The sequence below is a fragment of the Camelus bactrianus genome, chromosome 26 (genome assembly GCF_048773025.1).
Source record: "Camelus bactrianus isolate YW-2024 breed Bactrian camel chromosome 26, ASM4877302v1, whole genome shotgun sequence".
In the NCBI taxonomy this organism is placed as follows: domain Eukaryota; kingdom Metazoa; phylum Chordata; class Mammalia; order Artiodactyla; family Camelidae; genus Camelus; species Camelus bactrianus.
In genome coordinates this window covers 8,556,365-8,569,950 of record NC_133564.1, presented here as the reverse complement: position 1 = coordinate 8,569,950, position 13,586 = coordinate 8,556,365, and the positions used below count along the sequence as shown (strand labels likewise).

The 13,586-nt window shown below is 46.6% G+C and overlaps 1 protein-coding gene across 1 annotated transcript in view; it reads left to right on the top strand.

Moving 5' to 3' along the window:
* Nucleotides 1-13,586, top strand: part of CSMD1 (CUB and Sushi multiple domains 1) — a 1,327,842-nt gene that overhangs the window by 885,203 nt on the left and 429,053 nt on the right. Inside the window, exon 6 of the mRNA XM_074353379.1 lies at nucleotides 11,362-11,474. Within this exon, the coding sequence (XP_074209480.1) occupies nucleotides 11,362-11,474 (113 nt within the window). The remainder of the gene's footprint in view (nucleotides 1-11,361; nucleotides 11,475-13,586) is intronic.

Below are 13,586 nucleotides of genomic sequence, written 5' to 3'. Positions count from 1 at the left end.
CAGGATCGCTGTGACTAAAGCCCACCTTCTGACTGTTGTTTAACATGACTGACAGGAAAGGATCGCAGGTGAAAATTCAAACTGATTAAAATAGTTGCCTTCAAAGTGCGTAAAGCCCATTGGCATCTCTGTAAACAGTAAAAGTTCAAAGAAAAATGGCAAGAAGAAAAACACAAACGTTCGTTGTCTTTTAAATTAATTTAACTCTCTGGTTTATGAGGAAAAGTCGTATCTTCACTAACTCTCTTCAACTCTGCTTGTCCACACCGCCTCCCTAACAAACCATGACCGCAGGTGTCCAAGCGAATCTCTTCTTCAGGTGCGATGAGCCGGTTGCCTAGGAAGCCACATGGCCTTGTTCACCTGGTCTGTTAGCCCCCATCTACGTGGAACGATTCTTGAAAAGCAAGACGTGCCAAGCAGGCTCGGTACAGACACACACGTGCATGCACACACATAGTGGAGTGTTACTCAGCCATGCAAGCCCGCCCTCTGTGACCCCATGGAACCCCTTGTGGAATCCCTTCTGCTGAGCGTCCTGGACACAGGCTCACTCCCGAGCGTGCTTTAGGAGCTAAATGGCTTAAACAAGATATTGAGCCTTACCAGCCAACAGGACCATCCTCCGTGCAGGGGCGAAGGTCAACAGGCTGGCGTAGAGGATCAAGGGCCAGGCGGCGCCGCGGCTCCAGGGAGCAGGAGGCCGGCTCCAGGTCTCCAGCTGCAGGTCCTCCCGAGCTCACCCAGAGGCTCACCCACTTCTGATCTGATCTGAGCTCCTGCTGCTTTTCAAGAGGGGGCCAGAATTTATGAGCCAGGAGGTCAACTCGGGAAGAGGGAGCGGGGAGTTTGTAAACTGGGACGTGATTTGGCTTTTACCAGTCCCCACAGTCCCACAGACTTGCACTGATGTGTGTTTTCAAAATTTAAAAGGCAAAAATCTCAAGATTAATTAATTAAACGAATATACCTGTCATGTGCTAGATGCTGAGTCTAGAAACCATACTCCATGCCTGTCGGCTTAGTTTCTCATCTGTAACATGGGAGAAGTAATGTCCATTCCAAGTAAGAAGAAAACAAAACAAGGAAACTTAGATGGATGACTGGCCACTGTCCCTCTCTCAGATCTTGAGAGGGAAGAACCTAGAAGACAGTATTTTAAGAAAAATAAGCCAGACATGGACGAACAGAGAGTAAGATCTCACTTATTATCTAAAAAACTCAAAGTCACAGAAACAGAGAACGGATGTTGGTTACCAGGGGCTGAGGGGGTGGAGGAAATAGGAAGCTACTGGTCAGAAGTACACACCTCCGTGGCAAGATGAGTCAATTCTGGAGATCAGTGTACAGCATGGCGCCTGTCCTGAACATCACTGTGTTACACACTCGAAATTTACTAAGACAGTAGATCTTAAATGTTCTCACCACACACAGGAAGAGGCCATGGAGGCGATGGCTGTGTTCATCAGCTTGATCGCGGCTATCACTTCACGCCGTACACGCGTGTGAAAGCATCACACTTTATGCCCTGAACACGTGCCAATTTTGCGTGTCAGTTATGCCTCGATAAGGCTGGAAAAATAAAACACGCATATGATAAATAATCTTTAAAAGAAGTAAATTAAAAGACATGCATTCAAATGACTGGACAGCAACAAAATTCTGAGTAAGTTTTCTGTAAAATAAAGTAGTTAGTATCGTCAGGGTCTGCATTTCCCAAACCCGGTGTGATTTCCTTGTTAAAGTAGCATTCAAAATAATTCGTTATTAGACGAAGCTGTGGGCAAGGCTTAAGACAAGCCTTACCATTTCTGAGTATGCCGGTAATATCTGACACACTGCCCGGGTTTACGTAAGAACAATGATGTGTTTTTCTGAGGATGGCCAGAAGGGGCGGAGGCACGGGCACAAATTCTGATCCCTGGACCAAGTGAAGATTCTCCATGGCTAATTCCTGGTCTGTGACGCCCTGCGCTGAACTTACAGCACCCTGGCACTGGTGGCCGGTATCCTTGTGTTCTGAGCCATTTGGACTTTACATAACTTCCCTCATTCTGTTGTATGTTCTTGTTTGTTCCGCAACTGGACACTTTCAGAGAGAACGGGTGGGAACTGTGTTTCCTAAATACAATATGTAATCATTGGGAGACATTTCCTAACATCGATTGAGCCGAGAAAATGTACATAAGTTGTGGGTTCCCCGTCCTGTTTAACAGGAACGGCCACGGTTTGGTCAGAGCATCACTGGACGTTAGAGCAACTGCCCTCTTCAGTCATGCTCCTCCCTGGGCCAATGAGCACCACAGCGGGTGTCCCTGCCAGGTCATAAGTGGCCCTTGGTGGTGCGAGAAGCTAGCAGCCATCCTTCCCAAAGATTCCCTTTCCCTTAATGTCTAGGCTGTCAGCTTTCCTGCCTGCTGCTCACTCCTCTCCAGCACCATTGAGGGCCCATCTTTGTGCCTCGCCCTTAGACATCCGTGCTCCCCAGGTTCACAGGAGTTGCCCCTTCCTCGCTGTTCATCCCATTACCGAGTGTGTATGCATCTTTGTCTGCAGGGAGCCCTCCTCGACGCGGTCTGTGGAAGTGCCACGTCCTGAGCGAGCAGGCTTGCTGGGGACGCCACCGCACCGCCCTTTTCCTGGGGCAGAGCCGTCAGCTTGTTCTGGGGACTCCTTGATTTAGGTTAGCGCCGTCAGGAGAAAGTTCCACTCAGCAGGGGGTGTAAGCACCGGCCATGTGCTGTCTCAGTTCTGGAGGCTGGATGTCTGAGCTCCAGCGTCGGTACATTCCTTTTCTTCTTCTCCCTGTGTCTTCACACAGTCTTCCCTTTGGGCCTGTGTCCTGATCCCTCCTCTTATAAGGACATTCGTCATATGCATTTGGGGCCACCCTTAGGACATCATTTTTCTTTAATTAACTCTTCAAAGACCCTATCTGCAAACACAGTCACACCCTGGGATGTGTGCTTAGAACTTCACCATGTGAATTTGGGGCCCCAGTTCAGCCCATACACCCTCAATTAGATGGACTATAAACTATGTGAAGCCAGAGACAAAGGCCTATTCCCGTGTATCCCTGGTGCACTGCACAAGATCTGGCATGTAGAACGTGACAAAGACATTGAAAAATGAATGAGGCAGCATTCTGTTCATGAATGTGAAATGGAAACTTGGTGACATGTTTGGAAAGCCTTTATGACGACACATAGAGATAGCTTCCTGCATACGTGTTGTGACAGTGGATGTCACAGTGTATGTCGTGGGTCACACACATAACTTGCATACGAGCTTGTATGGTGTGTATATATGTATAAGATATGGCCAGAAGTCCACATATACATGAATAAAATCAGCAAGCAATCATCTTTCCCCAAATCCCACTGCTGCTAGAGGTGGAAGTGGGTTTTGGTACAAAGTCGAAATTGTTTAATATGGGAACGCAGGAAAGGATGCTTGTGAGGCGGCCAGTGGTGTCTGGTCTGCCGTGTGCCTCTGATCGCTCACGGAGGGCGCTGCAGGTGCAGGCACAGTGAGTGATGTGAGAGGTGCCCCAGCTGGGAGCGGGGTGGACTCCGGGCTGTTTGTGATGACTGTAGGACCCCGGCGCCTGCACATGAGCGAGACAGAGGTGGGCCGGCCTCTGTGAGGCTCCACCTGCCCCTTGGTCTGACACAGAGCCGAGGGTGGAGGGAGCTGGCTTGCGGTGATGGCAAGTGCGACGTCAGGGGGACACACGTGGCTCAGAGCAGCTGGGAAGGAGCAGCCATAGACCCAACCTAGGGCTGTGTGTACTCGTGTGAGGAGTAACGGGTTTGCAGCTACTGCACACTGACCCAGCTGGACTCCCGATGCCGTGGATCCCATGTGTCAGAGCTACACCTTGGGTCCCCCACGATTAGAGTTGGATCAGCTCCCACCTCCGACCACCAGGCTTGGGCAGCATCGGGGAGGGACGTACCTTCCCAACTGGTTGCATAAAGAAATGTCCTTTTATCAAGGGAGATAAAAAGTCTGCTAAGAAAAAAAAATAGACTCATTTCAGACTCTTGAAATGGGATAGGACAGGACTAATCTTATTCCAAGATTAAGGAGAAAATATTTTTGTAGTGTCTTAAATAATATATATATATTGCTAAAAATAATATCAAGGAGAAAATGTGAGTGATCCCGAAATCCAATGTCATTTGGCCTTTTCTGGAGGCTTTTTAAAATTGACAGTCTTAGAGTATTGCCTGTGTGTGCGTTTATTGTATAAATCGTAGGTAACGTTTTTTTAGCAGTGAAAAATGATATGGAAATGCATCCCTGCCTATAGCCAGCTGTTAGCTGTTCTGAAAGTCCAAGTGAAACAGGAGGCAAAGATCGCCTTTTCCTGTTGGCAAACCTCAGGTGCCTGTCTTCACAGACCTGAAACAACCCGCCAGAACGTCGCGTGGAGCAGGGGATTAGAAACTCCCAGTGGAGGTTTGGCTTCCCACGTCTCTGACTCAGATCCAGAACAGTCTGCTGCAACCAGGACATCATGTCACGTGTGAACCAGGTCCCCACACTGTGCGGGTTTCCGGTGGCCGTGAGCACCCTCCGGGCCAGGAGCTGCAGCCCCTTTCCCTGCTGGCTCCGTCCTTGGTTGCTGGGGTGGACGAGAGGCCCGGAGGACTCTCCACTGAGGGGTGCCGTCAGTGCCCTGTCTCCTGCCTGTCTTGTCTTATCACCCATCTGAGCTATTTCCCGGGCTCCGTTCGAGCGATTCCCTGACACTCGGTCCGTAAGCTTTGGGGGACAGGATTTGTCACATTCTCTTCCACGTCATCCTCTCCACTTGACCTCTGGGTCAATTCCTAATGCCTGACGTGAGGAAGCCCTGGACACGTTTATGACCTGCCGCAAGCCCCTCTGTCCGGGCTGGGCTCCTCTGCCCCATCTCTGGTAGGGGCCATTGTCCGCCTCCTGCCCCTTCCTTGACCCAGATGGACATTCTCAAGGCTTCAGCGAGGCCTGTGTTACTGCTTCGGGCTCTTGGACGTCCCAGGCGGAACAGAAAGATGTCGGGTCCGATCCACGTGGCATTCGAGTTGGCAGACCCCAGCACTGGTGGGAAATCGCCATGTGAAAAGATGTGCAGAGCCTTCTCTGAACGGTCTTCACTTGCCTTAGGCTGTGCTGCCGTTGGGAGCTTACATCAGGAGCAAAAACAAAAGCACAGAAACCACTTGAAACGGATGCGTTGAGACCCCCGTGTACGCAAACTGGTCCAAGGATAAGGGAAATCAACACAGTGCCAGCTGTGCCCTCAATGGCTCACAGTTCATTCGAGGAAGCAGACAGAGGCTGTAAGACAGACTCATAATTTCCATAGAAATACTGAGGGCAAGTGCCAAAGCATTAGGAAGGCAGGACTGGCTCATCCTACCTGAGGTGATGAGAGAAAGATTTCTGGAGGGGACGGGATCCTCTTTTGCGAAGGCTTTGAAATCTGAGAAGAATTTAAACAGACAAATGTCAGCCAAAGGGCTCCAGATGGGAGAGAGCAACTCAAAGTCAGGGAAGCCTGAATGTATTAGACAATTAGAGAGCATTCCCTAGTCCTGGGTGGACAGGACACAGGATTCTGGGAAGTGCACTGAGAAAGACACCGAGAAAGAAGGCTGGAAATGGCTGGAGTCATACCGTGAAGCGCCTTCTATCCTGTGCCAAGGAAGCTGACTTCTTGCTCAGAGAGATTTGGAGCCACTGGAGTATTTCTGGGAAAATGACGCGTCATGATGTCGCTTGGGCATCTCCACAAATCTTAGCTTTGGAAATCACTGCTCTCAGATTGCTCCCCCTGACCCCCGAGTCAAGCCACTCACCTGACTGGTCACAAGTCAGATGTCACATGCCCAGGAGTGTCTTCCCAGGAGAGCAGAACTTCGTGAGAGCTAACCTTGAAAACCACGAGGGCAAAAGCAGCATCAGCTTGATGAAGAGGAGGACTGTTTGACGGAGAAGACTTCTGTGATCTGCTTTTATATTGGCAGTGGGAGGTTGTTTTTTTTTTTGGTTTCTGTTTTGTTGCTGATTTTCTGAGAGGATGTGTGTGTGTGTGTGTGTGTGTGTGTGTAAAACCTCTGGAATAACTTTCTAGAAATATCTGTACATGGATATGCATGTAACTATTGTGTGTGTGCATGTACATACATGTCTGGTATACGGATATTTGCATGCATGCACGCACGTCCAAAGCCCTTCTCTGCATTGCTTTTCCTGTTCTTCCGAGGAAGGGCTACCTTTCACTTCCATTGTTACTTTCTTCACTGCCCAAAAGAAAGGTTAGGGTGGCTGCTTTAGAAGCTTAACATATATTCATAAGACAGCAGATTTCACCAGTAACGTGACTAACATCCAATCAGATATATGGCATTTCAGGAAGGCTTTGATCAGGTCACTCTATTTAATTTTGACAAAACAGAGACAAACACCCCACTCTGAATCACGTCAACTAAATGTCCACAAGAACGCAGGAAAAAATAACACAATTTCTGGATGCCGTTCTCCCCAGCTTGTCAAGCAGCGTCTCTCCGAAGTAACAGATCTACTAAATGCTTCAGTCTCCTCAGGGAGGCCAGGCAATCTACAGTCTGTGTTGATGGTATTCGTGCTCTCTGGCTCCTTAGTCATTGGCATTAAGCAGGTTTAACTACCAAGGAACCCCCGGAGATTTGCGACGCTTTTCCGAAGACATAAGATATCTGGCTTAATGTCAGAGAAGTGCTCAAACAGAGCTCTTTGAAAAAAACATTAGCACTTCCAAACGCATTTCAGAAAATTATCTTGGTAAGTTAATAATTTGCTATAGTTTGCAAGTTACATAAGTAAATGGATGAGTCATGGACTCAGGGTGCGATGTTTGGGAAGAACGGTGTTCTTGGTCCCTTTATGCTACATACAAGGACAGAGAAGCTGAGGGAGTTTGAGTGAAAAAAGACATTATGAATATATTATAAATAGAACCCCCCAAATTTACAGTACAGCTATTTGGAGAAAATGGAACAGCCTGGATGGTTCTATTTTGGCTCAAAGATGCTCATCCTCACTTTGTGTATCCCATGAGTCCTGCATTTATTTTTACTGTTGGCAGGAGCAAAACCTTGCTGAATCTTTTGAAAGAAATGAATTTGCCAGTGGACTACATCGCTTAATTTGGCATTCTTGCAAAAGACTGAGAACTCCAGACTCCGTTAGCTCTGTCTGTAGGAACGCTCCACATTCTCACTGCTGGGCTTCATGAGTTTCCTGACCTAGTTTGAGACGCCCCAGAACTGAAAAGCATCTACCACGGCCACAGAAAGACCCCTTCCCCACTGATTACATTGGGGTGCTCTTTCCCTTTATGATCCCAAATATCTCTGATTGACTTGATTTTATCAGATCCTCTGTGTCTTAGGATTAAAATAACCGTCAGCACGTTGTGAAGTGACACAGACACTATCCCCTGTCTTCTCCTCAAAATGGTTCTGTTTGCGTCTTGCACTAACTACCCATGTCAAGTCCACTGCTGCCCCGTAATTTACTTGTCACTTTCAAAACCATTTATTTATTAGAAAACCATTTCCAGCAGATTTAAAAGAAATACAGCAAAGAACTGCAGAGGCCTTGTGGGGGACTCAGCCCCACCAGTGGCAGCCGTGCAGTCATGGGTGACTACGGGCCAGGTCTGAACTGCACTGGCTCTCTGAGATCATTAGCAGGGATGGGGTGGCATGCTCCACCACATGTCCTCTCTTTCAGGACGGTTTAGAATGAAAAGTAGGACACACGTAATAAAAGGTTGTAGTGATTTTCCTTTTTTTAGCTATTAAACTTTAATTTTATATTTTAAATTAAAGTATAGTTGATTTAAAATGTTAGTTCCAACTGTGCAGCAAAGTGGTCAGTTATATGTATATATATTTTTTCAGATTCTTTTCCATCATATGTTATTACAAGAAAATGAACATGGTCCCCTGTGCTCTACAGTAGGACCTTGTTTATCTGTTTTATATACAGTAGTGTGTATCTGCTAACCCCAAACTCCTAACTGATCCACCCCCAACCCCTTCCCCTTTGGTAACCATACTTTGTTTTTTATGTCCGTGAGTCTGTTTGGGGTTTATTTTGGCTTTGGTTTTGCTCGTGTTATGCTGCACAAATTAACGGTAACTTGATGGCGCAAACCAACACAAAGTTATTAGCTTATGGTTCTGTAGGCTGTAGGTCTCACACAGGTTTTGCGGGAATAGAACCAGGGTGTTAGCAGGGCTGTGCTCCTCCTGGAAGCGCTAGGGGAGAATGCACTTACCTGCCGTGTCCCTCTTCTCAAAGTTGCCCTCATTTCTTGGCCCGTGACCCTTTCCTCCACCTTCAAGATCAGCTACCACCAGTGGAGGTCTCACAGGCATCACTCTGACCCGAGAGCACAGGCCCATCTCCCCCCACCCCGACTCTCTTGTTCTGCCTCCATTCACCACTTCTCAGGATCTTTCTGACAATACTGGGCCACCCCATCACCCAGGATAGTCTGTAACTTCATCACATCGTCTAAGTGCCCTTCTGCCACATAAGAGCACACAGTCCCAGGTTCTGGGGATTAGGACGTGGACATTTTGGGAACCATCACCACAAAGGTGCTCTGTTGAATTTCTTTACCTCTGAATCTTACCTGAATCATCCAAGATCTTAGTAAATCTGCACTCTCGTCCACTGGCTTGCATATTAATCAACTTTAAGTTAGCTTGTGATGAAGGAATGATCGACTTTATAATATAATCTCTCTGTAAAATGGCAGCTTCAAGGTTAGCTCCAGCCCTGCAGAAGGTGACAGAAAAGCTGACAATTCCAAGGATAGGTCTTCAGTGGAAAAGCCACCTGCCCCCACACTCCCCTCAAAAAGCGGATGAGAATACCTGTAGAATTCACACAGCCAAGTCAGGAAATCCATGCAGTTAACTCGCCCTGGAGTGTGCATCATCTGCATGGCTTGGCTCTGACCATGGGAAATAAGTTATATGAGTGTTACTAAATCCTCACCTCTGATTCTGTATGAAAGAAACCTGTGGAGGAATTATGTGTTTGTGAATACATACACTCGCTTCATGTATATCAGCTAATTATCTTCCGGCTCAATGTTTTACAAATGGCCTCGTGGGTAATAAAGCAGGAATCAGCCAACTGTGGCCCGCGGGTCAAATCTGGCCTGTCAGCTAGGCATGGTTGTTACAGTGTTAAGTGGATAAAAAAAAAAAAGAGTAATATTCTGTCATGCAGAAAATTACATGAAATGCAAATTTCATGTCCATCAGTAAAGGGTGGCAGGAACACACTCTCACGGCTGCCTTTGTGTTACAAGGGCAGCATTGACCAGCTGCCTCAGAGACCGTGTGACTCATAAACCCTGAAATATTTGTCTGGTCCTTTATTGTGGAAGTTTGTCCACTACCACAAAACTGACATTTTTTGTGGATAAGTATTTGGGAGATACGGAGGTGAAAAGGAGATTTGTTTACGGGCATTGCTAATGTTGCTATGCAACTAAAATGTAAGTCCACCTGGCTTTTGAGCTCAGGACCACTGGAAGAGAATGTAATTAAGAAAAAAAAAATTTCAAAGGAACAATAAAATAAACATGGATTTCAGTTATAAAAATTTCAGTAAGTAAATGTAGGTGAGCTGGGTCGGTGTGGCTTTTTGAATCTAGAATTCACTTCTCCCTTGGCCAATGTCAGTACTAGGCAAAGAGGTATGTGACCTGTTTCTAATAGAATTTGTAACATAACCTCACCAGGGGACAAAAAAAAGGTGGGGGAAGGAGCCTTGAAACAAAATATTAGAATGATGAAGTGTTGCTGTGAGTCAGTGGTACCGAACTTCTCCAGTCAGTACTGCATAAATCCAGGCAAATAGGCAGATCTGAGCAGTGTGTTTCCTCTTCCAGGAGATTATTTCAAACAGTGACATAAACACTGTTTCGATTGGTTACAGTCAAGGTCTGAGTTTTAACTTTAAACGGATACTGCACATTTTTAAACCTGAGCGTCAACACTGAGCACCCTGACATCAGCAGGCCTGCCCACACATTTCACTGGCTGGAGCACCTCCTCCAGGTGATGGAGGAGGGACGCGTGCTGCACAGCCAGCCCATGAGTAGCAAATCCCAGGCGTGGAATCCGATTTCCAGCTTAACCAGGCAGGGCAGTGCTCTCCAGCTGGCCGGCACAGGGCCCCACAGGTTTCTGCTCCAAGCTGATTTCTTAAACCTTGACATGCCATCCACACGAATAAGCATCATTTTCAAAACAGATTTATAGCTGAGATGCAAAATCATTACACGAGGCACAACCCTGTGTAAGGAGCATGAACATGTGCTTGGAACATATTCACGTGCATCTAATCATCTCTTTAAACAGCCTAATATAGGTCTTTTCACGTCCAGTTTGCAGACTGGAAAAATGAGGTTCAGAAAGGCTAACCCAATGATACAGTGTCTCCACTAGTACAGGTGGTGCCAACACACAGCTGTACACCTGAGGCGTCCCGACCCAGAGTACCGCCAGCCACCGGCCAGAACAGCACATACCACAGTATCTGTAACCATCAAGAGTCCTGCTACCCGAGAAGGCGTTAATTCTTAGTAAAGACACAACATTTTCAACAGTAGAAAGTAAATGACTTGCTTTTTTCTGACAGCTAGACACCACCTTATAAAGTGGTCTGGATATTTTCAACAGCTTAACCAGAGATTAATTGTGTCTTATTTTTTAAGATTTTTTTTAAAATATACTATTTTACTCGCACATGATTTTATTCCATTTCGGATTTCTTGGACATTTCTCGCCACCAATCTCATAAACACCCGCTTCTTCATTCCAGGCAGGCAAGGCCCAGGTTGTGACCCTGTAGTTGGGAGTCTGGAGACATGGCGTGTTCTCAGTTATTTGAGTCTACTTCAGGTGAACCAGAATTGTGAAGTGTTCAAATAGTGACAGGTAGAATTGTATCATTTTTGTTTCTTTTCCTTTTATAATTCATTATGACTGAGGTCCTGATAAGAAGAAATGAGATCAAAAGACTGCTTATTTAACCATCATTAATAAAGAAAAATCAAAATGTCCGGTATTTGTGAAAGCCTTCGTTCCATCACGGATGCATATAGCATTTGTACGTGGGCAAAGATGAAGTCACCCGGAGCACTTCAGGGCGGCAGTGAAGTAATAAATGATGTCGGTTTTAGGCAGGTCAAAAAAAAAAACAAAAAAAACTGTCAGCGCTCAGTCGTAAAGGCGGGTTGGAGATCGGATGTTTGTGCAGCTGGTTTACAAGGGAGATGTTTTCCATTCTCTCTTCCAGGCTGACCGGCATGAACCTCCCTTCGCCTGTTATCAGTAGCAAGAACTGGTTACGACTCCATTTCACATCCGACAGTAACCATCGACGGAAAGGATTTAACGCTCAGTTTCAAGGTAAGACAGCTCCATTTTATAAGAAAAAAAAATAGCAGAAGCGATTCTGGTCCTTTCCAACCCGGAAATTTTAGGATTCTCTTTCTAAAGATGGAACAAGAGTTAGTAAGCTTGAAAATGCCTTCTATCTCTTATGTGAACTCAACTTTGGAACAACTAGCAACTTCTTAGTAAAGCTTTATTAATTATTGTGATGATATGCAGTATGCTTTTTGTTTGTTTGTTTTTCTGGAATTATTGCTAAGTTTTAATCAATAAATTAATAAATACATATCATGTTAATTTTAATCACGATACACCTGAGCAGTAAACATCCAGTGTTCTAGTTCCTTTATTTGCTCACTAAGAATGGCAGGGCATGCAGACTGCACGGAAGTGCACGCATGCATCATATCACTTTTAGTCCTAAAATGTATTCACATTGCATAAATGCAACCGCCTGATCCCGTGATTCACACATCAGGGAACCTCAAGATAAAAGCCCCAGATTGTGTGTCGCTGGGTGAAGTGGAGGGTCTGAGGTCAACAGCACGAAGGGGGAATTCTGAAACTCTCTCTCTGTATCTAATGCTAATGTTTACACCTGCATAGGACTGTATCATTTCCCACGTATTTCTAATCATCAGTAATCCTTGTCAATACAACAAGAGGTCAGTGGAAACAATTCCACTTGCATCTGCAATGAAACTAGCATGGCACAGTCAGAAAGCTCGATGCTTCCCCGGGCACACTTCTCAGGGGAACGTCAGTTCAATTAAGGCAGAGTTCCCTGAACACTTGCCACATGCAAGCCAGGACCCCCAAATGAGGAAATTACAACAACCCCCACGCTCCAGAAACTAGCAGGTCAGGAAGACAGTGTGTAAACAGCTCCTGTGAAGGACCGAACACAAAGCAGACTCGTGGGAACCACCGAGGGAGCTTTTAGTGATGCTCCAACAAGCGGCTCTGAAAGTCTCCCACCTGAAACCCATTTTAAGATCCATAATGTCTTCATTGTGCCCTTTTGGGCAAGAAGTAAAAAAAAATCATAGTAGTTTGCAGGGAATTAAATGCAGGACGCTGAGGAAGGCACATGACGTGAGTTTTATCTGCCACCAGGGTCCCTAGGGCACATGAACCCTCAGAGAACCTGCCTGACTTGGAGTCCAGGGGCAATTCTGTCTCCCAAAAATGCATTTCATCCATAAGTAGCACTATCCATCTGTCTGCTTCTCCTGATGCCTCCAGAAAGTTCTCACTTTGTTGCCTTTGACTGAACATATACTTCCCTGAAGTTTGATAGGGGTCATGATGACTTGTTATCACTGAAATCAGAAACACATACCATGTTCCCTAAATATTTACTTTAGCTTCTCAGAACTCAGGATTCTTGCAAAGTGCCAACTCCAGTCCTTTTAATAACTGACCGGAGATGCCCATCTGTGTGCTGAGGCTGCTGACTCGTGGCCTCTGCTTTTTCAGTAGGACTTGCTGTTAGCCAGCAGCCTCTGTGCCGGTGTGTCTCGCTCTCTTGGTCTATAAAGCGGAAGTGATAGTAGCTGCCTTCCCGCATCACTGTGGCTAGCCCATAAAATGACAAGAAAGCGTGGAAGGGCTTTGTACGCAGCACTGAAACGTCAGGGCATCCGTCATCCGTCAGCACCCCTTCCTCGAGCTCAGCATCGTCCTAACCCAAATGAACTCAAAACACTTGGAGCTTTAAAGTTTTAAGAGCTACTCAGACACGTCAAAAACGAGCAGACTATCCTCTCACACTGTCGGCAGAAATCTGAACTGGTGCAGCCTCTTTGGACAACAGTTTTATGGTGAAGCTGGACCCTAGCCTTCTCTGGAGCCCAGCAGTTCCACTCCGGGGACTGCCCAGCAGAAATGAGGACAGTGTGCAGCCAGACACAGGCAGGGAGACCGCGCACCGAAGCTGCATCCGTGATCGCCCGTCACGGGAAGTAACCCAAGTGTCCCGCCGCAGCAGAGCGTGCTAAGAGACCGTGTATACGCCTTCCCGGCTAAGGCTGCTGGCGGCCCTCAGTTAGCTCCAGGGCCCTGGGCGCCTGAGGAAGAAGGGCTGCCTGTGGAACGCAGATCACAGGCGCAGGGACGCCCCAGGTC